General features: G+C 44.9%; 2 protein-coding genes across 2 annotated transcripts; both read left to right on the forward strand.

Moving 5' to 3' along the window:
• The first annotated feature begins 7,096 nt into the window (after positions 1–7,096).
• On the forward strand, positions 7,097–9,459 carry LOC140259494 (gap junction beta-2 protein-like). The gene is made up of 2 exons (XM_072350899.1): positions 7,097–7,176; positions 8,760–9,459. The coding sequence occupies exon 2, from the start codon at positions 8,782–8,784 to the stop codon at positions 9,457–9,459; it is 678 nt and encodes a 225-aa protein (XP_072207000.1). The 5' UTR covers positions 7,097–7,176; positions 8,760–8,781.
• Positions 9,460–25,410: 15,951 nt separating this feature from the next.
• On the forward strand, positions 25,411–27,002 carry GJA3 (gap junction protein alpha 3). The gene has a single exon (XM_072344437.1). The coding sequence runs from the start codon at positions 25,411–25,413 to the stop codon at positions 26,944–26,946; it is 1,536 nt and encodes a 511-aa protein (XP_072200538.1). The 3' UTR covers positions 26,947–27,002.
• Positions 27,003–27,806: the final 804 nt, after the last annotated feature.

The following is a 27,806-nucleotide window of genomic DNA, read 5'->3' on the forward strand; positions in this document are numbered from 1 at the left end:
ACTTCCGATAGATTCTATCTATTTTGAAATAATAGAAACTTCTGTGATTAAGGTGCACCCTTGCCTAACACTATACCTGTAACAATAAAACACCTAGCAACAACACTTTTTATACAGCTTAGTCCTGATTTATGTTACTTTTTTTTTCCCCCATGTGATAAACGTGTGTGGAGCTGTTGTAAAGTTGTTTTAATCCTGTTTTTCTATTGTTCACACAGAGCTCAGACCATCAGCCAGCCTGTACTTAATAGCACAGTACACCACAAGTGCTGCCAAGCTCCCTGTGCCAGCCTGGTGAAAGCCTCCCAGTGCTGCCTGGTCTCCTCCTGGCTTGGAAGTGTTGACATGGGGGCATGGGAGCAGGCAGTATGGATGTGGTAGGCCTGGGGCAGAGCCAAAAGGAGCTCTGGTAAGGAAGCTGCAGCTCACACAAGGTTGCTGTCATTTATGAGTGCAATTTTGACATTTCAGGGTTCCTGAAATATTCTCGTTTGAAATGTGGTCAGTAACAAAGGAACAGATCTGTTTTTCCATGGTCCATTTATTCTGCCATCGTTTACTCTTAAGAAAATATGGTTGTATGTGTAAATTTTTGCACTGAGAAAAAAATTTGAACAAGAGCGAGCAGGAACAACATATTTCTTGACAAAATAAATGATCTACTGATCAATGAAATTATCCCAGCAAGACACCCAGTGCCTGCTCAGCTGGCACCCTTGGCCTCAATCAGCAAGAGTTCTTAGTACACAGGTAATGCAAACACTGCAGAAGACAGTGGTTTTCTTGGACATCTACCTTTCCCTGCCTGGAGCAAATCCCTGTGTGATGTGCTTGAATACAGTTAAGAACAGAGGCAGAAACATTCCCAACCCAAGGGAGTTCATTTTTCCTTCTCTTGGGGTGCTGGTTGAGAGTGATATTTCTTGTCTCATCTGAATATTTTGTAAGCCTGAATGCATTGCTTGGCAACAATTGCAGTGGCATGTCTAAGGAGGTGCTGTGTGGCTGTTCGGCACCACTTGGCATTATGGCTCGGTTTCCTCTGTACCTACAGGATCCCTTCCCACAGATCTCTGCAATGGACTCTGCTGAGCTGAATTGAATTCTTCAGTTAACAACATGAGGGTCAACAAACTGGGAAGCCCTTGGTGCCTGGAAAACTGAGCTTCCATGGGGCTCCACCATTCCCAGCGAAGGGCTTCCTCTTTTGATGAATTTAACACTAGCCACTGCTCCACTTTTAAATGATCTAGAGCCAAATGATCCTCTTGACTTGGCTAAGCATAGACATGGCAGCCTCCTGAGCTCCTGCACCTGTCTCCATGCAGCCCCAATACATCTGCATTTGTGCAGAAATCTTGGAGAGATCTTTGGGGGAGTGTTCTAGCACTTTGCAGCTTTCTTTTTCCTTTCAAGTCAGTGAATACAGCCCCCCAAAGAGTTTGGAAGTACACTTCTGCAGACTGCATAGAGCTGGGAACATCCTTCCTTCTCCCTGCACACGAGGTCTTTGGTCTTCAGCTACAGGAGATGCTGAAGTTCTTGGTCTTGTGGCTGTCCCTTGCCTTTTTCAGGCAAGAAAAAGTTCCTGGTAGGAAGGTCAGGACTGGGGAGTGCAAATATGAAATGCATAAAGATGTCAGGGAGAGCCTGAAGTTGCAGCCAGACAGTTCAGGGACTTCTTCACTCTTCATACCCCAAAGGCACTGCTCAAAGTGCTCAAGGTATTCACTTATTGCACAGAGAAGAGCCAACACCTTATCCCTTTCCAACCTGTTACAGACATGGACAATGAAACTTTGATCAATACACAGCAACAACATCTTCCCATTTTCCACTGTTGTTTATGATGCATTAAACTGCCACTAATTACTGACTTTTCTGGTGAATGGCTCATTCACTCCCTGATTATTATCTTCTATTGTAGACCAAATTTATCCCTGTACCCATTTTATTATTGGACTTAAAGCAAAACCACCGATCAAATACTGACAGCCCATCTGTTTATCACCTGCAAAAATGCAGCAAAGTAACACAGCAAAAACAACCCCCCCAAAAAAAAGCATGATCTTTCTGGTCACATTTACTGTCCCATGAACATTTTAGTCAACTGCATTAGAATTATTTCACTAAAAAGTTTTTTAATTTTTATTTCTTTTAATCTTGTCAGAATGGTATTAAATATTTCCTCTGATTTTTACTCTCACCTTTACATACCAGCATTTACATACCAAATCTGAGACTTGTGCTACTAGTCTGGGGTTTGTGCATACCACAAAACAAAGATTCCTCAGCAGCAACGTGTGCTGCTGTCCAGCCCCACCTGCCCCCAACTCAGTGAAGCAGAGGCTCTGTGTCCCTCTGTGTCCCTCTGACAAGAGGATCTTTCCTCAGCTTATCAGTGAGGAACCATTCCAGCAAAATGGCTTCTATTTGCACTCTGCTGGTAACATTTCCCTCTTAGGTAGGTGTAGATCATGGTGGGTGTCTTTTCAAGCCTGAGAAACATCAGTGAGTACATACCATTGTTCCTGAATGCTGTTTGGTGTCCAGCATGGACACTGATGAGCCATAGTGATCACCTAAAGCAGATTACTCCCAAAGAGAAGGCAGACTCACCTGCTTTATGTTCTTCGTGGTGCACATTTTCCCTATTCAGCCTGTTACCTTACGCTGCTGGCTTTCAGTCACCTTCCCAGTACATGTATTATCTGTGAATGTTATATCCTTTTTCATTAGTTACCCATTGGCCCTTAGTCAAACAGCTCTTCCCAAAGCCTACCGCCTCAGCTTCCTTTGTCACTGTGTGCAGTGTGCAGCACTGCAGTCTTGCATAACTTCTGTTGACTTTTCAGCTGCAAGTCGTTGCCCACTGACTAACAGCAGTCAAGCTGCAGCATGCAGCTGCCTGCTTGGTTTTCTGTCATCACCAGAGCTTTCGTGATGTTGTATCTGCACAGGAAAACTAATGCCAGTTTTGTGTATAGCTCTGCATGCTTCAGTGCTCAAATACGCTGTGGGTATTTGCTCCCCACCAGTATCAGTACGTGACCCTGTCATGCTATGCTCCTCTTGATTCTGCTGAGTGTAGATGGCCATCAAAAGTTAGAAGGTTTTAAGCATTCTCCAGATTATGTACTTAACCACCTTGCAGAGAGCTGAATTATCTTCACCCCTCAGTTGTGGTAGAGACCACTCTTGAACATTCATAGAGAACTTTTGCCTTGAGCTGCGCAGGAGCCAACTGATGGGATGGGTGGAAGTCTGACAACTGGTAGAACTGCACAAAAAAGTCTGAGAAATACAGAAAAACTCAGGAATCAAAAAAATAGTGTGAATTTGAAATTTATCCTGTTCTCATTTCTTGCAACACTGCTGGCATGCATCTCCTTTGGCTGCACAAAGAATCGGTACTAGACTTGGGGTATCAAAAGGCTGGCTCTGAGAGCCACCCACACTTGTGATCTCCAGGCCACAGCTGTAACCCAGCACAGAGCTGTTGGTGGAATGTTTTAGTATGGGCTTGATGGGAGCTTCTGCTCGGAAAGCATTCTATAAAAGTCATTTCTTTCCTTTTCTTTTTTTTTTTTTTTTTTTTTCCCTTTCCCCTTTCTTTCTTTTTCAACAGCATGATATCCACAACTATTTAGTTCCTCATGACTCTTCCCCAGTCCAGTTCAGTTCCTTTGTTGCTGATGTGGTGAGCAAGAGGAAATGTTTCCCATAATATATTTGCATTCTAGAAATGACTTGACTAGTATGATGAACACACAGATGCAACCAAGCCATTACTGAATCATACCATACTTGTTTTTAATCTGATTGAGGACTTGCACTTGAGACCTCAGCAAACTGATGGATTAGTCACGTAGCCAGTGATATGAATGCTGACAAAAGGAACAAGAGAAGGTGCTTGTCTCAAGTTGAATTAAAACAAAGCAAAGCGTGGATCCAGCCTGCTTTCTACAGAGGAATCACCCATCACTGTTGGATGCTGCCTGCTCTCCCCACCCTTCCCTTTGAGCCCCTGCCACTCACTCCTGTGATTAACAGAACTTTTAATTCCAGAGCTCTCCTCCCACTCTCTCCCTCCCATTCCATTCATCCCAACTGTGGGGCGTACAGAACCAGTTCTTCACCCCCTGCTGCCATCCAGCATGTCCCCACGCTGCACTGGCACTGCCCACCCTTGGTTCTTAGCAGTTTTATTGCTTCTCCATCAACCCTGCCATTAGCGACTTCTCTCCTCAGTCACTTGTGCTTGCCCATTGGCTTCTCCCTATTCTTATCTCCAAATAAGTAAACAAATGTGGGCTTCTCCTAAGCTGAGTGCTCCAGGAGATATGAACAATAGCTCCTCAGATAAGTATTAAAGCTAAAAGTGTTCTTGGCGAACCTCATAAAACTTTGCCTAAACAATCTATTTACAGACATTCAACATGCACTGCAAAGGGCAGCAATTAGCCCAAAGTAAGGGCTGCCCCTAGCTCTGCCCTGTACCCTGCACCCAGCCCTCCTCTGAGGGGAGATTATTTCTGAAGGACAGTGGTATCAGAAGCAAAGAAAATCACAGCTCTCTTTCATAAACCCTCTTCTGTCTGTGGGTGCTTGGGCAGCCTCGTGATGCAGCTAGAGGTGAAATGGGGCCCTCACTGAAAAGGGACTCTGCTACCCTCTTCCAAAACATGTTTTATGGTTTACAGCTGACTGAAAGTTGTTTAACCTCTCCGCTACCCTGCACAGCCAACAGAATAGAAGGTGCCCATGTTGTTTCATGTGATGATTTTGCAGAGTCATTTCCAAGAAAAGTCTGGTAGAAGGGAGATCTAACGCGTGGAAGGAGAGCCGGGTGCTGCATCCCTCTCCAGGGTAGTTTGAATGGGCCATGAACATAAAGAGACAGCAATGTTTGAACTGGGCTATGAGCACTAAAAAAAAGCCCAATGTTTGCAGCATCAGCTTCTTTTCTCTGGGTTCTGTCCGACACTAATATGAGTGTAATGATATCAAAGAAGTAACAACTGCTTGTTCAAAGGCTACTAAAGTGTGGTGTGACTAAAGTGAGTGAGTGAAGGATTAATGTAGAAACAAACTGGTTACACACACTGAGTTGAACTGAGAAGGTGCTTTTATTGCTGATGTTGGTGAAAAAATGTCAGGTGTAACGTATGTTTGGCTCAGCCTTGAAGAAATGAAGACTATTTCTAAAATACAATTTGACTCTATAGCTACATTTCCAGTTCAGAAACAATTCCACACAATAACTAGCTGCTAGGAGTAGAAAGAGCCTTGCGTTAAGCAGAAGTGAAGGATATGGAGTCTGCCGCAGTAATGATATGGGAAAAATCAAAACAATATGTATAACACATTAAAAACCAGAAGCTTTGTGGTAGTCAAAATTAAACCTGGCCATGAGGAACAGCAGATCTTCCCCAGTTGTTCATACTGGATGACAAAATAGCAAATGAATCTCAGTGTCAGCTGGTGTAAAACAATACACAGTTAGGGTAGATAGCAGCAGGACAAGGGGAAATGGTTTTCAGTTGAAGAAGGGAAGATTTAGGTTGGATGTCAGGGGAAAGTGCTGTGAGAGTGGTGAGGTGCTGGAACAGGCTGCCCAGAGGGGCTGTGGATGCCCCAAGCCTGGAGGTGTTCAAGGCCAGTTTGGATGGGGCCCTGGGCAGCCTGGTCTACTATTAAATGGGGAGGTTGGTGGCCCTGCCTGTGGTGGGGTTTTGGAGATTCATGATCCTTGAGGATCCTTCCAACTGAGACCATTATGTCTGAGTGGTATGTGATGTGAAAATACATCCCAAGTATAGCTGTTCAAGTGTATAGGCATATGTGTACTCCAGGAGGCATTGGTTTTATTAGCTAGAATGCCCCAGGAAAGAACCTTGGACTGACTGAAAAAGTCAACTCATACATCTGAGGTGCCTGAAGGTTGAAAACAAGTGAATGGGGAAACAGCGGAGAACACAACAGGAAGCATTGCTCTGTGCATATGCAAACTGTAGATACTGCAGGTAGTGGGGCACAAAAATTGGTGGTGAGTCTGATGGAAGTACAGAGCAGTTCCTGCATGACAAATATCGAACAAATGATGCTTTAAAGATGGATCGATGGAAACTTGATGACACAAGTTGCCTCACTGGTGAGTGCATGGAGCAGATGAGCAGGGTTAGCCATTACTCCTAGTGGTGGGGACAAAGCAGGGATCTATGCTCTGTACAGACATTCTCTGTGGCACTCACCATTTCACTGCCACTAGAACGACCCTTCCCCACAGCAGGTGAGCAATGGCCGTCTCTCTGCACGTGTGCTCAGCCAGAACCCCCCTCTCCTCGCATTAAGCACTCTGCACTCCCTCCCACATCAAGGCAAGCAAAAGAAGATGAAAGAAAATAACAGTAACCCTCAGCTTTACCACAGTTCTGGTTTGGCTGTACATGAAAGCCACCACGGCAGCACCGAGCTGTGGATTTCTTTCAGGCATTTACATTTACCACTATCAAACTTTGCTATTGTTTCATAAGACAGAGCTGGTTCTTCCAGGCACTTCTTCCCTATTTATTCATGTTTAAAGATATTACAGGCCTGACTGCTTCCTACACCTCCACCACAAGCTTACATGGGCGTTTTGCAGACCCACACAAATGCTGGCCTTCCATCATTTCTATCCACGCAAATTACTAGCACAAGATGATTTACTGAAATCACTCCTGATGAAAGCGCCTCTCTTTCTAGACACGCCACACAGGGCAACACGCAGGGCAGATCTTCACTGAACGCACGAACACACCGCTTCCAGCGGTGCTTTCATGTCCTTAGACAAGACCCCATGATGCCTGCAGCCATAGGCACGGCATTCCACCACCGCTCAGCTGTTTCGCACACAGCGCTGTTTCCCGGCAGGGCTGCAGTCCGCAGTCCAAGGCGAGGACCGTGCTCTGCCACGCAACTCGCTCCCCGCACCTGACCGCCGGGCCCGCTCCGCTGCCAGCGCCCCACGGGCACCCCGGCCCCGCCCGCGGGCGGAGAGAGGCGGCCTCGGGGCGGGTTAAAAGGGGCGGCGGTGGAGCGGGGAGGGCTCTGAGAGCTGTGGGACGGCTACGCTGGGACCGGCCGTCCGCTGGCACCGCAGACCGGGACCCGTGCCGTGCCGCGCCGCTCCAGGTGAGGCTCCGCCGCGGAGGGCTGGGGCTGAGGGGGTCGCGCCGAGCCCCGGATCGGGTTCTGTTCGTGCGGAGGGGAGCGACCTGGGGTTTGCTGGGCGCCCTGCAGCCGATCGCAGGGTTTCTGTGGCGGGGAGGAGCAGGAGGGTGTCCCGTCGTGTTCTGTGTTCTTTTTTTCCCTCCGCGACTTGCAGCTTCAGAACCGCGGTGTGAACCCGCACCTGGAGCCCGGGCTGTTTGTCCCGTTGGGATACGCCTCAGATGGTTACTTTCCTTCTGTCCTCGTTAGTCCCATTTTGTTCCTTTAATTTCTGTTTTAATGGCTATGCGACAGGTGAGAGGAAATGCTTCACAGAAAGCACAGTTATCTGACCACAGCCTTGAGTTTGGATCAGCAGGAAAAGCTGCACAGAATGGTGCCATTCTGCAGCGAGAGCATTCCTCATCAGAAGCAGGAGGAATTCAGCCGTCTTTTCGAGGCTTTTTTTGTTTGTTCCTTACCCAACGTAACCTTTCCTCATGACAGTAGACGTGACCTCTCCCTCCTGCCTGGAGGCCTGTCTGTACAGGCTGGGCCCTCGCACCGCGGGTGTGTGCATCCCTCTCTGGTGCTGTAACTGCAGCAGGGTGAAGGAGTTCTTTCTCTTGCTTTTTTCTTTTGCTGTCACCTGAGAATTAGCAAATGTAAAGACTTTACCAGCCCGATAAAGCATGCTCCCTGCACCAAGAGCAATGGGAGCGCTCTGGTCCGCAGCCAGCGTGGCTTTTCTGAATGGCAGATTAAGCCCTGTCCCTGGCAGATACTGGACCAGCTATGCAGGTTCCTGGCTGCGGATCTGAAGCGTCCAGTGGTAACTTCCAAATGGGTGCTGAGCAGTGAAAGCCCGGTCCTGAGCTCTGCCCTCAGCAAAACTTAAGCTTAATTGTCAAAGGGTGAGCAGTGAATTTCCTTCAAGATCAGGAGGAAGGGAGAACAGAAATGGAACTCCTCTGATGTTTGTCCTGGAGTTTGACCTGATTTAACTGGAGTGTGATAGCATCTAGAAAATCAGCGTAAACTTTTCAGCTGGGGGCTTTATGCTCTCAGCCCTCTGGCTTGGCTAATCTTTTTGGATGAGGTGGCGATGAATGTGGAAGGGCAGGCTCTGCAGAACTGTCCTGTGCCTGCCGATTGGTGCTATGTATGTGCACAGCCCTGACAGAGTTGACTTGAGGTTTCTCAACAGTGAAATCAAATGCTGTACTTCTAGAGCTGAAGGCTCTGCCAAGCATATGATGTGTCTGAACTGCAGCAGACAGCCTTAGGGAGCTGCTGGAGGCATCTGGCAGGAGTTAGGGCTTCTGATGGAGATGGACAAGTAGTCCTTATCTATCAAAGTGTGTAAGTCTCATCATAAATATATGAATGGTGAGAGTCTAATAAGCTGTTTAAATCCACAAGTGTAAGGATAGAAGTAATGAATGTGACTTGCATTTGTCTACGCCTTGAGTGAATGCTAGGAAATCCTCTTGCTTATATAAAGTTTGGAAATGATTCTTTGCTGCTTGGAAAGTGATTGTTTGGTATTTTATGTCATCTTGCAGGTAAAAGGACACAGAAAAGAAGATGGATTGGGGAACACTGCAGGCTGTTTTGGGAGGTGTGAATAAACACTCCACCAGCATTGGGAAGATATGGCTCACAGTCCTGTTCATCTTCCGTATCATGATCCTGGTTGTGGCTGCAGAGAGAGTCTGGGGAGATGAACAACAAGATTTTGTCTGCAATACACTCCAACCTGGGTGTAGAAATGTTTGCTATGATCACTTTTTCCCCATCTCTCACATCAGACTCTGGGCCCTGCAGCTGATCTTTGTTTCTACCCCTGCGCTGCTGGTGGCCATGCATGTGGCTTACACCAGGCACGAGAAGAAAAGGCGATTCAGAAACGGTGATAAAATCAATGTTGAAGACCTGAAAAATGAAAAGATTCACATTCGAGGTCCTCTGTGGTGGACATATACCTTCAGTATCTTCTTCAGGATCATCTTTGAGGCAGTCTTCATGTACGTGTTCTACTACATGTACGACGGGTACCAGATGCCTCGCCTGGTGAAGTGTGACGCGTGGCCCTGCCCCAACACAGTGGATTGCTTTGTGTCTCGACCTACTGAGAAAACCACATTTACTATTTTTATGCTTGCTGTATCTGGGATCTGCATGATGTTGAATCTGGCTGAGTTGTGTTACTTAGTGATAAAAGTTTGCCTGAAAGATTCTGGGAAAACAACAGTTTTAAAATAATTTCCCAGTTCTATGATTGCTTGGCTTCCCAGGTCCCCTCAGCATTTAGTTGGGTGTCAGAAAACAATTGGCAATATTTTCACACTTGAGGAAAAGGATAAAAACATATATTTTTTTATGATAGCTTCTCTGGGAAGCTGCCACTGAGGCAGATTTTAAGGTCACGAGCTACTTTGGTATTCCTGTATCCACAAATAGAGAGATCAGCCTTCTTGGCTGCACCTTTTCCAAGTATGCCTCCTGCTGTGATGGTCACTGTTTGAAAAGTGGGGATGAGGATATCTAGTGCCACACAGACAGAGGGGCTGCAAACAGATTGCATCAAATGATCGATGCCAATGAGACAGGGCACTGGGATTTCCTGCTCTTTTTCTCCCCAGCATTCTGTGAAGAATCTCAGTGCGGTAGATTCTATGTGATGATGAGACTTTTTACTTGACTGGGCTTCCTTCAGCAGTGTTTTTGTGTTGTTTTGTTTTGTTTTTCCCAGTAAAGTTCAAAAAACTCCCTTGTTTCATTCTGGCTCTTTTGGTTCTTTCCCAGAGGAAGTGCTTCAACACTTAAGAGCATGATATGCAGCCGCTGATACCTATTGGTGCTCCACCAGTCTATTCATCTCGTACAACTCCATAAAACTTTCAGTTCTGATTTGGCGCACCTTTTAATTAGCTGCATCAAACCACTCCTAGTCTCTTTGGCACTCTACATAGTGAGACTGAAACTCCCTTTCTCTTGTTGCCATAGGACTAGCAAAAATTACAGGTAACTTGCACAGCCAAAATAGCAGTTTCCCAAAGTTTCCTCCTGGAAGTCGGGGGAACATGAAACCTTGATGTTCGCATTGATGAGTTGTGAATTGTATGTTGTGAACTTGAACTATGTGAGTTCATCTCGTCTCTCCAGAGCAGTCTCAAAACATGTTCTGTTTTATGCCTGTCATTGGCAGCTATCGCAGTGCATGCAGCAATACAGCATACCCCCTTAGTGCTTGCCTGCTGAATATGCTTCTGGTAAACTGACTCTTCCTCTCTAGCTTTAATAATGCTCTTTCTTTTGGGAGGAAAGCCAGTTACCGTAGGTTCTCTTTTTGTAGCCATCTCCTCAAATACTTTTATTGCTTCTGGATAAACAAAGCTGTCTGAATTAAGACTCATGACCTCTCACTGTGTGCTGGAATTGAAGCACAAGCAGGCTGCCACTGCTCGTGTGCTTATCCAGTGTTGCAATCTGGCTGCAGATGGAAATTGTTCACCAAACATGGTCGCAGAAAGAAAAGGAACAGCATCCTTAGAAGTGTGAATTAACAAAAATATAAAGTCACTAATAATGAGCTGAACTGGAAACTTGCTCTGTAAAAACATCCTTAAGTCAACTCTAAATAAGAAAGCTTGGCACATGTTGGATTTGTGCTTGGTAAAGTTCCTGCACTGTTCTGTGTACAAGTACAAAGAGAACAAACTATCTGCACTCCCAGTGCTCTAGTATTACATTTCTTTTGTAACAACAAGGTTTGTATTTTCTTCTGGAATCATAATTAAAGGGCATTTGTGGTGTCCATTTTCTGTATTACTTACATGTGCCTAAAATATCTGGTGAAAATCTGTTTACCACAATAGAAAATGAATGCAGCAATAATACATTTAATAGCTGGGAGCTCTTGTAAGTGTTTTACCCTTCTGCCACAGGTTGTTTTTCAATCTGTTACACTGCCTTTGCTATCAAGTATCTCCTGCAGACCTCGTGAGCCTATAGTGGAAGGCCATGTGTGTGATCTGTGCTAGAAAACAAATACATTGTGTAAATCAGTCTTGTACGAGTGAAACTTCAGCTGGAAATGGCTCACAATAAACAAAGTAACTTCTCCATAGAGGAGAGTTTGTTTTCCTATTGTGCCTTTAACTGGAACCTGGAATGTGCCAAAACTGGCAACACTGAGATAAGGTTAATTAATTATCTTCAGCTGGTAGTTTGGCAACCAGATGTCTTACGATAAGAAAAAGGAAGCAGTTGGGACAGTTGCTGAAATTGACCCAAGAGAGGACTTTGATCCAACTGTAGCATTAGGTGTAATAGCTCTACCAGGAGATGTTTACTGTCTATGAGATTTCTGTTTATATGTGACTAAACAGATACTTTGTAAGAAAACAAGCAAAAACCAAAATGTTGTTCAGATACTTAATAGGAGTTAATCCCTCTACGCCTATTTCTCTGTGCTACATTGCATGGTTGACAAATAAGAGATTTCATACAGATTAAAATACAGTTCTGTTTTGGAAATGTGTGTGCTCTTTCTTGAAATACACAGCGTCTATCTGTGCTTTTGCATGGGGATTCTGCAGCCTCTGTAGAATGAAGGTTGCAAGAATGCAAGACTGAAGCAACAAATCTGAAGTCTTGACTGTAAAGGAGGATGATTCCTTACTGTAGGGATATGATTACAGCCAGGATACAAAGCGTCAAATAATGTGCTATCAAAACTGGGAACTGTTGGGGTGGGACAGTCTAGAATTATCCCTCTGGGCTGAAATCACCAGAGGATTACCATTGGCTTCATCAAGACTAAGCTTTCATCCAGAAGCCTTGAAATCAAGCCTACAAATATACAGTTATCATAACTGAGACTTAATGCTTTTAGCTAAGACTAGTAGTCTTAGCTAAGAGATTAATGGTCTCTTTAAACACTTAGATACTTCAGGAGCTACAAATATTTTCTTCCACATCCTACCAACTCAGCTTGTTTTCATTTGCAGACTATATTTGTCTTCTGTAAAGTTGTTCCAGCTCTGATCTGGGTATTTTCTTTACACACGTACTTAGCCATAAACAAACAAGCAAACAAACATATATATGTGTATATGTATGTGTGTATATTTATAACTTAGGCTTGGAAATGAACTAAGATTTAACTGGCAGACTCCACTGGTGAAACAAGTTACATCTCTCACTTTGCACCTCTGAGAATTCAGCTTACACCTACTGTCACTGAAATCTATCATGGCTGATCTCCCACAGCTACCCTAGAATTCATCTTCAGAACCAGCCACAAAATCCTGCACAACTCCTCCCTTTCTGCCCTGTAAATCACTGACACTAACATGATACTTCATTCTTCATCTGTCTGTGCAATGCTCACTGTAATCCATTGGATTTGAATAAAACATTTCATAACAGAAAATCCTCTCCAAGCATATTGCCAGGTAGCCAAATGCTTGCATCAGCCTTTCTGGTAAAGAACTAATTGCATGTCAGTAGGGCATATGGTTTAAGAAAATATGTTTAGAGAGAGCTGGTGGAGAGCATAGACAGTAGACCTATGAATCACTGCAGGTTTTGGATGAATAAAATTCTATGGATGTTCAACTGGTATTTACTTTTTCATTGTACCTTTGAAGCCGCTCACATAAAGCACTGGTTCCAGGCTGCTGTTTCAACAGCAGTGTATTTTGCACACTACTGAGAATCAAATAACATTTCACTCATAGTCCAGTGTGGGAAAACAAGTACTGTAGTGAGTGAATGCAGTGACAGTAGTCTGAAGCAGGCTGTGCTGGGCAGGCTGACTTGCTTGGGTAACGTGTATTTTTGCTGTCCTTTTGGCAATTACAGTCAGCTGTAGTAAAAACAAATGCCATAATCAGCAATCTTAAAACTTTAATTCAGGATCAAATGAATACAAATGTTTTGCAGGTCTTTTGCAGGACTGAGGCTCAGTCTTTAACACAACACAAGATTGCCTCCTCCAAGTGATCCCCATGTCAGCAGGACTGCTGCACCTTCTTGTGACAAGTTGACTGTAACATCTGCTGTCTGTCTGCTATCCACATTTCTCTTGTCATAGGACTCCTTTCACTTGATTCAAAAGTATCATGGCAGTCCTAGTACAGAGTTAACCTGAGTTTCTCCAACTGAAAGACAAACATGACAGCTATGTCGTGTTCACACGGAGCAGGGATGATTAATCAAACACCACTGTTTGTTAAGGTCAATGCAATGACAGGTGCCAGAAAAAATATTTTTATAATTATTGTGTGGTAAGCATTTCAAACCTAGCGCATGTTGCATCATTACCATAATACCTGCTTATGGTTAGTCACAACCCTTCCCTAGATGTTGCATCCTTTCCAAGGACTGAGTGCTTAACATGTACTGTAAGGAGCTTCCCCAGTCCGTCCAATACAAATGAACAGAAACAAAACCTGCACTTACCCATCCACACAGAAGGGCAGGTAGAACAAACTGACTAAATCATTATACGCTGCCATCTGATAGAAGGCTGAGACATTGCAACATGGATTGTCAGGAGTAATTTATGTCTCTGCCACAATAAAAGCTTTTGTACAGTAGCAGTAAAATAGTTGTTAATGATTCATTGTTGAAGTGTGAAGATCTACTATATAGGATAACCTCTATGCACCTGGGAGGAACTGCAGATACTTGGGAAGATAGGCTTGGAAGTCAATAAGATCCTTATCGCTGGAAGAAATGGTACAACAAAAACAGTTTGAGACTTCCTTTGGGAAGGAGTAAATGGTAGTTGTGAAACACCAAGCACTTGCAAGACTGCATGATGGAAAACTGTTCTGAAGCAAAGAATAACTATTGCAGAGAGCTGATGTTTGTAGTAGACCATGAGTCAATAATGTTTCTGACTTGAAAAGTATCATATTGGTATGCATTAGAGGTTTTCCAAAAATATGGTGTTGGAAATGATTCCACTCTTCTTTAGCACCTGCAGTTCCTTACCAGGAACTTACATTGGAGCACATGCTGTAAAAAAAAGTTTATCAACTGGAGAAATCAAGGAGTGAGGAATAATAGATGACCAAATATTTATAACACAGAACCTAACAGGAACGCATGAAAGAAACAGATCAGCCCGGGAAAGTCTGAAGAAGGAACTCCCCAGATGCATAAAAGACTGTGGCAAGGAAGATGAGATTGTTTTTTATATCTGCTGGCAACAGTGTAAGAAACAAAAGGATTGTGTTGCAACCAGATTTGGGCTAATCATTCTCAAAAGCATTCTGTGGATGATGGACTCTTCATCACTGAAGACTGTTAAATGGCAGCTTAGTCCAAGATCTGCTGAGGGTCTAGAGACACAGTTCTGCAATAGAACAGAGGGAACTTCTACAAAATCTGTGGGGAATGGTGGCCCAGTTACGGAGTCAAGTTGTACAGCTTCTTTTTGCTGACCCAGAGATCACCTACTAAATAAAATCATTTTTGATGCGAATTCAAGTCTGCGTGTCAGTGCGAAGTCTACCCAGTATGATCTCTGTCAGCATGGTTCCTTTGTGCTTTCAGCAATCATAACAATACAGTCTTGTACTATAATAAATTCCACCTGAAAAAAGCATGCAATGTGGCACTACGAGTAAATAAATTTGTAATTTATATTAATGAGGTTGGCAATGGATTATTTTTTCTCTTCAGCACAGTGGATAGAATGCTCCTTCTGCCTCAGTTTACTACCCCAATTTCCTCCCAGATGGAGATAGACCAAAACCTAGACCTGTTTTAAGTTTTGCTGTCCAGTTGACTAGATGTAGGTGGATTTCCTGGCAGCATGGTCTGCATTCAGGAGGAGATTCAGAGGAGTATATGCCATCTTGGGTTATGGGGTTCTTTCAGTGTAAAAAAATCAGGTGGTTCAATAGGTTGAAATTTGCATAGATATTTTCCCATATACAAACATCGCTTGTTTTTCTATTTCAGAACAGGAAATCTGTTGCTGTTCCGCTCTGTAGAAGGTATACAGTATTTGAAGTCTTGACAAACTTACCATGTGTGTCATTAAGGTATATTCCTGGTGAAGCATATTTTATTTGCTCTTACCCTGAATACAATGACACCAGTCAGGGAATTTCCTGGTTTAGAATCTTTGGCTGTGGTTTGGCATTACAAAGTGTTCACAGAATCGTAGAAAGGTTTGGATTGGAAGGGACCTTTAAGATCATCTCATTCCAGCCTCCTGCTATAGGCAAGGTCATCTCCCTCTAGACCAGGTTGCTCAAAGCCCCGTCCAGCCTGGCCTTGAATGCTTCCAGGGAGGGTGGCATCAACAACCTTTCCGGGAACCTGTTCTGTCACCCTCACAATAAAGTTTCTTCCTAATATCTAGTCTAAATCTTCCCTCTCAATTTAAAGCCATTTACCCTTGTACAGTCACTACATGTGGCATAAAAAGTCCCTCCCCAGCTATCCTGTAAGACCCCTTCAGGTACTGGAAGGCCACTATAAGGTCCTCCCAGAGCCTCCTCTGCTCTGAGCTGAACAGCCCCAGCTCTCTCAGCTTCTAGGGGAGGTGCTCCAGCCCTCTGACCATCTTTGTGGCCTTCCTCTGGACCCGCTCCAACAGCTCCATGTCCTCCTTGTGCTGGGGGCCGCAGAACTGAAAGCAATGTTCCAGATGAAGTCTCAGGAAAGCAGAGCAAGGTGTAGTCACCTCTTTTGGGCTGCTGGTCACAATCCTCTTGATGTAACCCAGGATACAGTTGGTCATCTGGGCTGTAGGAACACACTGAGTCTTTCATCAATCAGTGCCCCCAGATCCTTCTCCTCAGGGCTGTTCTCAAGCCATTCTTTTCCCAGCCTGTGTCTGTGTTTGGGATTGTCCTGACCCAGGTGCAGGACCTTGTATTTGGCCTTGCTGAACTTCATGAGGCTGGCATGGGCCCACCCTTAAAGCCTGTTCAGGTCCCTCTTGACGTCATCCCTTTTCCTCTGGCACGTCAACTGCACCATTCAGCTTGGTGTCATCTGCAAATTTACTGAGGGTGCACTTGATCCCAATGTCCACGTTGCCTACAAAGATGTTAAATAGCACTGATCTCAGCACCAACCCCCGAGGAATGCTGCTCATCTACTTGGACACTGAGCCGTTGACCACAGCTCTCTGGGTGCAAATGTCCAGCCAATTCCTTGCTGTTCACTGTGATCAGTAGTAGCACTCATTGAAGGTATTTACAGTGATTTTATCACTTCCTGTTCACTCCTGTCCCATCTGAGCCTCTCTCCCTCCCCATTCAACATAGCGTCTCCACTATAGGGCCTTTACTGAGCCAGCATAGTTGTTTGTGCAGCTGCAGTCAGCACTGGGTTGAGAGACTGATTTAACTGGTATGAAAGCAAGCATTTTTCTTTGCTGGATTGATTTTTAGCTGGATCAACGCCTTGATCTGGCTTACGGGGAAAGTACATGAACAAACGTTTATGCTTACATGACTGTGGGGCAGTAGGCTATGATGTAGGGCAAGAAGAGCTGTTGGGAGTGAGCAGAAGGGCAACGTGTTAAGTTGCACTTACTGCTACACACTGCAATTTCAAATCACAGCCTCTGGCTGTATTATCACAGGTGGCTGCTACTAGAAAGGCAGAAGCCTTCCTACCTTTTCCCTATTTCATTTCTCTCTAGTCCTTTCTACTAGCCATCTTCTCCCTTGCTCCAACACAATCTTCTCTCAACAGCAGTATGAGCTGTTTGAACTCACTAACTCAGCAGAGAACTCTTTGATCTCTGTCTTTTTTTTTGTTCTGTTTTGCTTTGTTTTTCCAGCTTAGCTTTCTGCCAGGATTGTGGCCCGCATTAATATATGCCAAGTACTAATATTTGTCTTATTTCTTCACTTTTCTGCTGGTAGTGTGGGAAAAAAAAGCTTCATGCCATAACCGAATGATAAAAGGTGGTGCTCCTCATGAGATTCTATTCTATTCTACATATCCCAGAGCCGCCTGATTTATCACTGTAGCAGGAGGTTTCCCACAGTTTTCTTTTGAGAGAAGCCTTCTCTGCCAGTTGAGATGCCAGCCTAGGATGTCAGTGCTATTCCCAGCTCTGCTCCAGGTTTTTTGAGTAATCTAGAATAATTCCTTTCTGCCTCTGTTCCTACAAACTAGAAATCTCAATAACTTTTCTTGCTATCAGTTCCTTATTTGTTAATATTCTGCATTCTCTGATGAGCTTGTCAGAAGTACCTAGCAGAACAGAAAACTAAATACTAATTGGAATAGTTGCTACTAGTCACTATGTAATATGAGATTAAACTATTTCTACGGGTTTTATTACCGATTTACTAAATACTTAATTTCGATTAATCCATGCAGAAAACAAGGAAGAAAGAAAAGGCTCCGCTGGCAGTAGGCTTTCTCAGCATTTAAATACCTCTAGTGCCATCTTCTGTAGCACAGCGGCATGTCAGGCGAAGTTCTTGTTCTCATACCATGCAGGGTGCTGAACTGAAGGCATCTGTTGCTCCTTTTGAGGCTGTGTGAGCACTATTGCAACCAGCACGATCAAGCTATAGAGCACTTTGATGCAGCTTGTTTATGGCTAAAGATGTGCACCGCAGATTAGAGCTGCTTCTATTAACTGCATTTGGAGGCACTGATATGAAATGAGTGATCCTCATCTGTACTGCAAAACAGATGCAAAAGTAGAAGCAGCATGGGGTAAAACTCTGCTTTTCATCAATATTCATATGTAGATCTTTCCTTCTTATAGGGCAGCAGCTCAGCTTCAGCCTGGGATTAATATATATCTTCTTGACCTATGAGATCTGAGATCTTTTCACCATTTTATAGAACTTAGTATGTCATGAGGAGAAAAATACTACTTTTACTCTTTCCCTCTTGTATTCGGCTTCAGATCCTCATCTTCTAGTACACAGCTAACAAACAGCCTGTCATACCTCCTCAGCATGTTTTCCTCTTTGGGTTTTCACTGGTACGTAACTGGCCTTCTACTTTAAAGCTACACCTTTTAGGATTACTCAGGGCATTTTCCCCCTCTGCCTCTGAATTTTCTACAGCCATCCCAGAGATTGGTCAACAGTACAAAACTGTTCTTCCCTTCCAGAAGGAAATTCTTGGAAAGGAATTTATTAGTGGATGGACGCAGTCTGTCAGCTGAGGGGCTTCACCGAGTGAAGGAAGTTGCGGTGCTGTAAGTGACACGGGCTGCTGGGATTCCCTCCCTTGCACTCATGGCCCACTGCTTCAGGATCCACACTGCAGTACTACTTCCCTTACAGTCATGTCTTCACTGTGTTTTGTGTATACCCCTCATCTCTGCTGGTAGTCATGTGTCCTTGTGCCACTACTACTGCTTAGATCAGCAGAGACCTTACTAGTGTTTCCAGATAAAAGATTTAAGAGGGAGCAACCAAGCATTGCAAAGATGTGGACCCTTTGTTTCCATTTGCCACTAGTCATTGCTACACATGGCGATTCAGGATCCCAAATCTTTTTCTCAAATAGAATCATAGAATCATATAATTGTTTGAGTTGGAAGGGAACTTTAAAGACCATCTAGTCCAACTCTTCTGCACCCAACAGGGACACCTTCAGCTCCATCAGATTGCTCAGAGCCTCATCGAGCTGGACCTTGAACGTCTCCAGTGATGGGGCATCCACCACATATCCAGGCAACCTGTCATAGGGCTTCACCATAAAAAAACCTTTTTGTTTCTACAGCTCTCATCTTTTAGTTTGAAACCATTTCCCCTTGTCCTATGACAGCACATGAGTCTGTCCTATTCTTTCCTAAGGACCCACTTTGGATACTGGAAGGCCACCATCAGGTCTTCCTGGAGCCTGCTCTCCTCTGGGCTGTAGTTTTTTGTTATGACTTTGTGTAGTTGAGTTTTCAGCTCTCTGACTGAAGAGTAGCTACCAACTGAAACCTATATGTAAATGCCAACAAAGTCATCCTGCCTGATGCTTTCTTTTCTCAGGATAATAGCCAAGAACATACAAAAGCTGAACCAAAACATAAAGGATGGTCATGGGGCTGAAAATTCCAAGAGCCACCTGCAAATTATCTGGACTATTCTGAGCACTGCTGCAGTAAAACAAGTTCTTCGAATGTCGTGTGCACAGCAGCATGACAGCTATTCTTGCCTGAGAGAAAACACTGCTCAAAATATTGCCCATAATGCCTTCTATTCTAACATAGACTCAATCAAGGGTTGCCTTCCCATCCCGGTGACTCTTCGATTCTGTGAAAACCTGAAGACTCTTGTCATTTGTAGAACTTGAGGGACCTCTTGAAGTAATGCAAAGCACTGTGATGTAGTGCTGCTTCCTTTCTACCTACGGAACGACCTGGCCTGATGTGAGAGCGTTAACTGTAGCCTGTGAAGGGCAGCTTGCAGGGCTGGCACCCCACGCGAGCAGCAGGAAGGCTGACTTCATCTGCGGAAAAAAAAAACGAACTCCTCTGTGTGAATAGCTGAGGTTTACGGTGTATCTAACACCGCACGGAAGGGAGAGCAGCTTCTCCCCCATAAGGTCTGCGGGCAGTAAAAGCTGCGCAGGAGCCCCTCACGGAACCCAACCTCCTCTGGCCACTGCACGCGGTACGCGAGGCCGCCACTGGGTGGCGCTGCTCCGCCCCGCCAGCGCCGGGTGCCCGCCAAAGAGCCGCGTGTTGCCGCGGGCCCGAGGGGAGCCGGAGCTGCTGGCAGGGCGCTGCCGCCCCGCCGGGCACCCGCAGCCTCCTCCGCCTTCCGAGCGAAGCTTTGCGGGTTTGTTTTCCCCAGAGCTAAACGAGCTATGAGCGAACGCTGTCCGGACTCACCCCAACGAGTTGAGCTTTTGCTGCTCCCAATAGCACTGCTCCCGCAACGCGTAAGTAGAGCGGCGCGGCCGGGTGCCCGCTCTGGAGCACGGAGCGGCGACCTCAGCCCCTCCGCCGTGCCCCGTGCTGAGGGAGGCATCGCGGGCCGGGGGTCTGTCCCTGCGCCCGCCGGCGGGACGCAGCTCGGGAATGCAGCGGAGGGAAGCGCCGTGTGCTACGGGATGGTCGCCGCTGCTGCCCGCCCCGCTGTGCGCGTGTAGGGGATGGCATTCCTTCCCTAAGGGGTGCCACTCACGTTTGAGCACTGATGCGCATTTCGAGCCGTTTTCAGCCTAGGAGTCGAATTAACTCCCAATACAAAGCGGAGACGGATTTGCTTCCAGCCTTGTAAGAGGCGCCTCGCGGCAGGACAGCGCGGACCGAGTGACCCAAAGCGCCTCTGACTGTCGCGGGGTGAGCTCCGAGCTGCCTGCCTGACCGCGGGCTTCTGCCCCAGGCAGGGCACAGCAGGCGGGCTGACCTCCCCCAGGCCACGCGGGGACAGAGCTGCTGCCTCGCTCCGAGAGGTACCAAAAACACGGCAGTGCCTCGCGTGTCCACTGAGGACTCAGCGGGGTGAGAAGGGTTTGAAACGAGTGAACCTTCTTTGGAATCCTTAGAAAATGTCACGAAGCAAACATCTATCAGTGTGAGCAGCATGAAAAGTTGTCTTCCTTTTTTTCACATTAGCACAAGATGTTGTTAGGAGTCCTGAGCCTGAGTGAGTTAGTTGTGTAAGAGCCGGGCACAGGTCTGAAGAAGGAATGGGACGGAGTAGCCAAAGATGCTGAGTTTCCCTTTAAGGGAACTTGAAAGGGAGAAGGGAAAATCCCTCCGGAGCATTTCAGAATTAAACCAGAAAAACAAACTTTCTTGATTTTGACAGTGCAGAAAATTCCTTTAAGAAGTTTGAAGATTATACCTGGCATTGCCTCCCCTGCAGTTACTGGGACTCGCATGAAGTGCCATCTTCAACCTGTCTATTGGGTGCCTGCTGCTCTGTAGGGAAAAAGAGTCTTGAATCTTTGAACTGCAGCAAAGCTCCTCTTTCCCTTGTAACTCTGGGGCGGGGGGTGGGACGCTCCTTACTGTGCAGTTTTTGGATCCATGTGGCTGATGGTATGTGGACACTTGGCAGATCTGTCTCATTCACGCTCCACTCACTCGCGATGTAGGGACTGTCCCCTTCCTGCTCGACGGCCACTCCTAGTGCCCCGGTAGCTCCACACTCTCCTCACCTTTCAGTGTTTTATTGGTAAGTCCCTGTCTTTTAATTCCAAAGTAGAGCTCTAAGGTGGCATTTTAGTATGCTGGGAAAGGAAATGGTTTTTGTTCCTATTTTTCTCCTGTGAGCAGTGAATCGGAGCAGAGGTTTGCTATGCCAGGGAACAGAGTTCTGCAGGTGGAGTGTACTGTCCTGGGCTCAGCTCCTTGTGCTTTTCCTTGACTCAAGCCCAACTTTCAATGAAGTCAAGAGGTTTTGCCAAGGTTTTAAGGAAAAGGCTCAATTATGTTTAAGACAGGGGATACATTACTCACAAGTTTCTGAAGTGTAATGAAGGTGATTGTAGGCGCCTCTCAAAGTGTTACACTGAGCAAGGTGTTTTTCAAGCCCTCGTTAAAAACAAGTTTATAAAGCCAGTTACGAAACCTCAGCTGTTATTTCGTATATGTATGTGTATAGACCAAATGCCATTAGGTTGCACTGAAAATTACAGCAGCTCATTCTCTCCCTTCACATTTCCAGACACGGTCCACTGCAAACTTTGTCCAAGACGACATCTTTTACTTTACTGTAATTTACTATAAACAATAATTTACTGTAAAAACAAGGAAAAATTGCAAGTTATGTTTTCTCTTTTAGCAGCATTTTGAATATAAAAACAAATCCCGAGATAGTACAGACTATCAAAAGAAGCGAAAGGAAATGTGGGCTGAATTTAAGAAACCGTGTGCTGACAGAGATACATTAGTCTCAAAGTAATTGCTGAAGGACGTTCTAGGTTTGACAGCGCTATAAAATCTTCAGTAGAGCAGGTGTCACCATAAGGAAATACACCTAATATAGCTATGTAATCATTTGTGTGTATGTGCATGCATGTGTATATATGCATACGTAAGCATGTGTAAGAGTAACGTCATAAATCATTAAAATATCATATTTCATACAATGGAAGCTTAGTGGTGATGAACCTCTTCGGTGGCAGGATCAGAAATGCAAATAGAAATAAGGTATTTTGTTGTTGGACCTAATGGTGACAACTCAAGTAAAACTCTGTGAGCTCTGTGAGCCCTTGGGTTTAGTCTGATGTCATTTCATCTTACTTTTATATCAAAACACCCCTTTAAACTGTCTGTTATTTTCATATGAGTTGCACTGGCTTTAAGAGTTGCTCACTGGAGAATATATTAACACTGAAAGAAGATAGAAGATGTGGATCTCTTCAATCTCTCCAACCACTGGAGATAGTATCTTTTTACTGCCTTTGGAAATGATGTCCTTCCCATATTTACTTATAGGTGATAGGCATTTGCTGGGAAGGCAGTCATTGCTACAGCCAGTAGTAAAATGAACATGGAGGTTGTCACCTCTGCACGGTTTGGATGCAATGAAGCATCTGCTCACTGCTTACGCACTCCTTGTGTGTATCTGCATGAATCCTCAGACTCTAAAATAAGTCATTTAATTAATGTAAGCATTAGAATAGCTTTTTAAGCATATCCAATAACTGAATTGGTGATCATGTTAAACTTCTTTAATCCACCCTGTATCGCAGTATTTGTTATTCCTACACTGCAACTTTTATACTCAAAATAAGAAGGTTCCCCAAGAACATGATGATAGAGCTGAACTGAGCGTATCTTTAGATGGCTGTGAGTAAAAGAAAGTTACAAAATGAAGGAATCGTTCCCTGGAAAATTAATACTTCTCAAGGTTAAAATTCCTTCTCCATCCAAAATACCTCCCATCAAATTAAAATTGAAAAATATAAAAACATATTGAATTAGAATTAAAGAAATAGAGTATTCTATCAATGTTTATGTAGTCTTGAGTTGGTATTTTGAAGGGCAAAACCACATTCTTTAAAAACACCTTGAATATATTAAGATAAAATGAAATACAGTGAAAATTAGGTTAGGACCAGGAACATTACTCCACAAAGTCAGCATTTCCTTGTTAATAACTGACAGTTTATCATGCCGTAATTCCACAGTAGTAGAGGCAATGTTATTGCAGGATATTAAAGATCTATTTTATTGTGGATGAGGTTCTTGTTAAACTAACCTTGTGGGCATAAGAAGTGCTTTAGCATTCTAGGATTTGCAAAAATATTGCTTTTTGTGTGGAAATATATCGTTGTGCATGTACAGGTTTCTTACTTCCTCAGAGTAAAGTGAAGTTATACAAATAACAAAATAACTGCAATTGCCTTAACTAACAGCTTGAAAGGGGCTCGTTGCTGACTTCGGAAATGTTCCCTTTTCAATTTCAGTTGTTTGTTTAACAATAAGTTAAATACCAATAATAGTGACTTTTCTACACGTAGTGACGAACCTCTCTTCTTGGGAACTGTAACACAGGTACTTAAACAAAGACAAGAAGTGTATGCAGGTGAAGAGAGTGAAGTGTAATTTGATTGCGCTAATAAAAATATCTTGAGATTTTTAAAGAAAATAAAGGCATAATCTTTTCTGATAGTGATTTTATTTATTTATTTTGCATCTAGACTGTTGCATCTGAACTGTAAATGCTAAACATTTCTGACAGTGCCGAAAGTAAAGTGTATTTGTGTTTGTTAGGTGAATGAAATGTACTTTTTACATGTATTTCACTCAGAAACAGGCCAGAAGTGTTACCAGCAGTTTGTTTCTCAATTGAAGACAGCTAACAAGAATCTTACTGAAAATATATAGTCTCGTACTTCAAGCCTTCCCAAATGATAATGACATCACTGCCTAGAACTGACCGTGGGAAGGCATGTGTGAATTGGTGAAACCACTACAAATGTGCTCCAGTTGTTGCTCACAGAAGCAAGATCATATTTCATTTCTTTGTGCACAGCTGCTGAAGTGCCCCGAGTTGCTGTTTCTTAAATCATTTTATAGATGTTTCAGTACGTGTGGCTCAGTAACCACAAATGACAGGACAGAGGAAGGACAATATAGAAACCTTTAAAACACTCCTCTTCGTATTTATCATTTTTCCCCAATATTTCTAGTTATTCAGTAATTCTCTTTTGGAGGGCATGTTGGTGTGCACGTTCCAGAATGAAACTGTAAATCCTAGAGATTTTGAATAAGAATTTTTGTGTTTGAGCAGTATTAAAGTAGCAGAGACTTGAGACATTACTGGCTTCTTGAGTGCTCCAATAATTAAGTCCTGATGACAAATAAGTGACTTTGTTTCACACCACGATAAAAGTGCAGTCATATTATAATTAGAATATTCTGATGACTGATTTTCACCTGTTCTTTCCTAAAAGTAGGCAAGAGCAGTTAGAGGCACCTCAGGTAAATTCCAGTTCTGAATCTGGCTTGCTGACCATTGTGTACAGACGTTTACAGCTGCACTGGCTAGTGGATGCACTAACCATCCTGCTTCTGTGTTCCCCAGAAGCCATGGCTGCATGGGACCTTAGGTTAGCTCTGAAGGCAATGCCTCCTGTTTATTTCCATGGAAACAATAACAGATACAAGGAGTGCAGTAACAGTACTTGATAGGGCATATTCTCAGCTACAAAAAAAGCTTTTTTTCAATGCAGTCACACCATGAGCTAGGCATTTTCATCATTGATGAACCAAAAGCCTTCATGCCGCACTGGGAGAAATCATGGCTGCTGCTGCTGCTGCTGAAGTGCACCACCCACTGCCTCACTGTGCTCACATTCACTGTTTAGTCTTTGTACACATTCAGCAAGCATTGATGAATGGCAGTGGGTGCCATTTTTTCCACATGGAGGAATACAGTTCCACACCTTTGCTTCATCTGCACTTCCACGCAGATGCCATTCTGTCAGACTGCCCCTCTGCTGCCATCTGTCATACAGCAACAAAGTATAATAGAAAATTGGTGGGAAGGTTCAGCCTCTGCTGCCATCCCACCAACATCCACCTCTGATGTTATGAGCCAGAAAAATGAGATAGAATGCATTACTTTTGAAGCAGCCCTCATAATTTGGAACGTATTTGTGCAATATTCTGCAACAGGGAGTACAGTTAAATATATCCTCCTCTTTTATGGAGGAACAAGCTGTTCCGCTGCAGCATGGTATAATAACAGTATTTTTTAACATTGGCCTAATGTTCTTATTGCAGGTTAGAAATCTGAAACGATGGGTGACTGGAGCTTTCTGGGGAGGCTGCTAGAGAATGCACAGGAGCACTCCACGGTTATTGGCAAGGTTTGGCTGACAGTACTGTTTATCTTCAGGATACTGGTGCTGGGGGCTGCTGCTGAGGAAGTCTGGGGAGACGAGCAGTCAGACTTTACATGCAACACTCAGCAACCTGGTTGCGAAAATGTTTGCTATGACAAAGCCTTCCCCATTTCTCATATCCGCTTCTGGGTGCTGCAGATCATTTTTGTCTCCACTCCAACCCTCATCTACTTGGGCCACGTGCTGCACATTGTACGCATGGAGGAGAAGAGGAAAGAAAAAGAAGAAGAGCTGAAAAAGAGAGGAAGTGTCAAAGACAACAACTACCCAGGAGCAGCAGCATCTGGTGGTGGTAGTGGAGGTGGCAATAACTTCAAGGATCCTCCTATCAAAATGGGAAAGGAGAAGCTTCCGATCCGTGATGAACGTGGTAGAATCCGTATGGGTGGTGCTCTGCTCCGTACCTACATCTTCAACATCATTTTCAAGACACTGTTTGAGGTAGGCTTCATTGTGGGCCAGTACTTCCTTTATGGCTTTGAACTAAAGCCAGTCTACCAGTGCAGCCGTCCACCTTGCCCACACACTGTGGACTGCTTCATCTCACGGCCCACTGAGAAGACAATCTTCATCATCTTCATGTTGGTGGTGGCCTCTGTCTCCCTGCTGCTGAACATGCTTGAGATATATCACTTGGGGTGGAAGAAGCTTAAGCAGGGCATGACAAGCCAGTACAGCCTTGAGATGCCTGTCACAACACTGACACCGGTCATGGTAACAGGGGAATCCAAACCAGTTTCCCTGCCACCGCCAGCACCACCCGTGGTGGTAACAACCACTGCACCCACTCCTGTTCTGCCTGACACGCGTGCTGTCACACCGCTGCTGGCTCCGGTGACCGTGGCACCCTACTATGCTGCAGCTGCTCCTAGGGCACGACCCCCCTCCAACACTGCCTCCATGGCAAGCTACCCTGTTGCTCCACCAGTTCCAGAGAACAGGCACCGTGCTGTCACCCCTACACCCGTCTCCACTCCTGTCACCATCCCAACCCCCATCCCCACACCCACACCAGCCGTCATCAACTACTTCAACAGCAAAAGCAATGCCCTGGCAGCCGAGCAGAACTGGGTCAATATGGCAGCTGAGCAGCAAGGCAAGGCACCCTCCAGCTCAGCAGGTTCCTCCACCCCTAGCAGTGTCCGGCATCCCCTTCCAGAGCAGGAAGAGCCCCTGGAGCAGCTTTTGCCACCCCCAGCTGGGCCACCCATCACCACAGCCAACAGTGGCAGCAGCACCAGCTTGAGCGGAGCAAGTGGCAGCAAGTGGGATGTGGAGGGTGAGGAGGAGCTGGCGGAGGAACGGCCCGTCTCGGCCACCTGCACCACCGTGGAGATGCATGAGCCACCGTTGCTTGTAGACACACGACGTTTGAGCAGGGCCAGTAAGTCAAGCAGCAGCAGAGCCAGGTCAGATGACTTGGCCGTGTAGTGTGATCACCGCTGAGCAGTGGAGCAGGCGGCTGAAGGCAGAGTGGGCAGGGGACCTTCCCCGGGGAGGCCAGGCCTGGCATGGGTGGGAAGGCCTGGGTTTCAAACTTTGATGCTTGCTGTTTTTGCACTCTGTGAGTTGTAGTGGGGAAAAATAGCAACGTTTTCTAATAGGTCAGGGGTGGCCGAAGCGCAGCCCATAGGCCAGGGGACCAATCCTGCTCTCTTTAATGTCCATGGCAGATCTCTCAAGGGCAGCCATAGTGGAGGCCTGCAGAGGTAACAGGTGGTGATGGTTGCTGGTCAGGTGCCCCGAGGCTGACTTTCATTTGAGCAAAATGTTCCTATCCCTAGTGCCCACGTGCCTGCCCATCATCTCCTTCATGCCCTTGTCTTCACTTCCAGCCTTTTCACATAAGCTCTATGTGAGCAGATACTATGACTTATTTTCTGCCTTTTAAATCCCTTGTAGCCCAATGGCAGACATCAGGATGGCACACTGCCTGTTGGCACCTGTCATCTCTCTGGTCCAACTTGCCATATTAAAGACCAAGGTGACTGCAGTCTCTTCCATATAACACAATTTAAGGAAGCCTTTGTGTTCATGGCAAATTGCCAGTGTGGTCCTCTTGGCTGGGCAAAGTTTAGGTAACCCCTGTAATAGATTTTATCATTTTGAGGTTCATCTTTCTATTATTTTGTTTGTTTGTTTCTTTTTTTTTCCTTTTAATTTTTTTTAAACTCTTGACCTGTTAGGAAGTGTTCAGTTTGACCTTCTATCCAGTGTTTGCCAACCATGATCACATCATGTTTTGAAGCCCACAAATATATTTGAGCATGCTTGATTATAATTTTAGATGA

The sequence above is a fragment of the Excalfactoria chinensis genome, chromosome 1, assembly GCF_039878825.1.
Source record: "Excalfactoria chinensis isolate bCotChi1 chromosome 1, bCotChi1.hap2, whole genome shotgun sequence".
Lineage (NCBI taxonomy): Eukaryota > Metazoa > Chordata > Aves > Galliformes > Phasianidae > Excalfactoria > Excalfactoria chinensis.

What these genes read in the sequence shown, in the direction of transcription:
- LOC140259494 (XM_072350899.1), top strand. Translation starts at nt 8,782, where the DNA reads ATGGATTGGGGAACACTGCAGGCTGTTTTGGGAGGTGTGAATAAACAC.
- GJA3 (XM_072344437.1), top strand. Translation starts at nt 25,411, where the DNA reads ATGGGTGACTGGAGCTTTCTGGGGAGGCTGCTAGAGAATGCACAGGAG.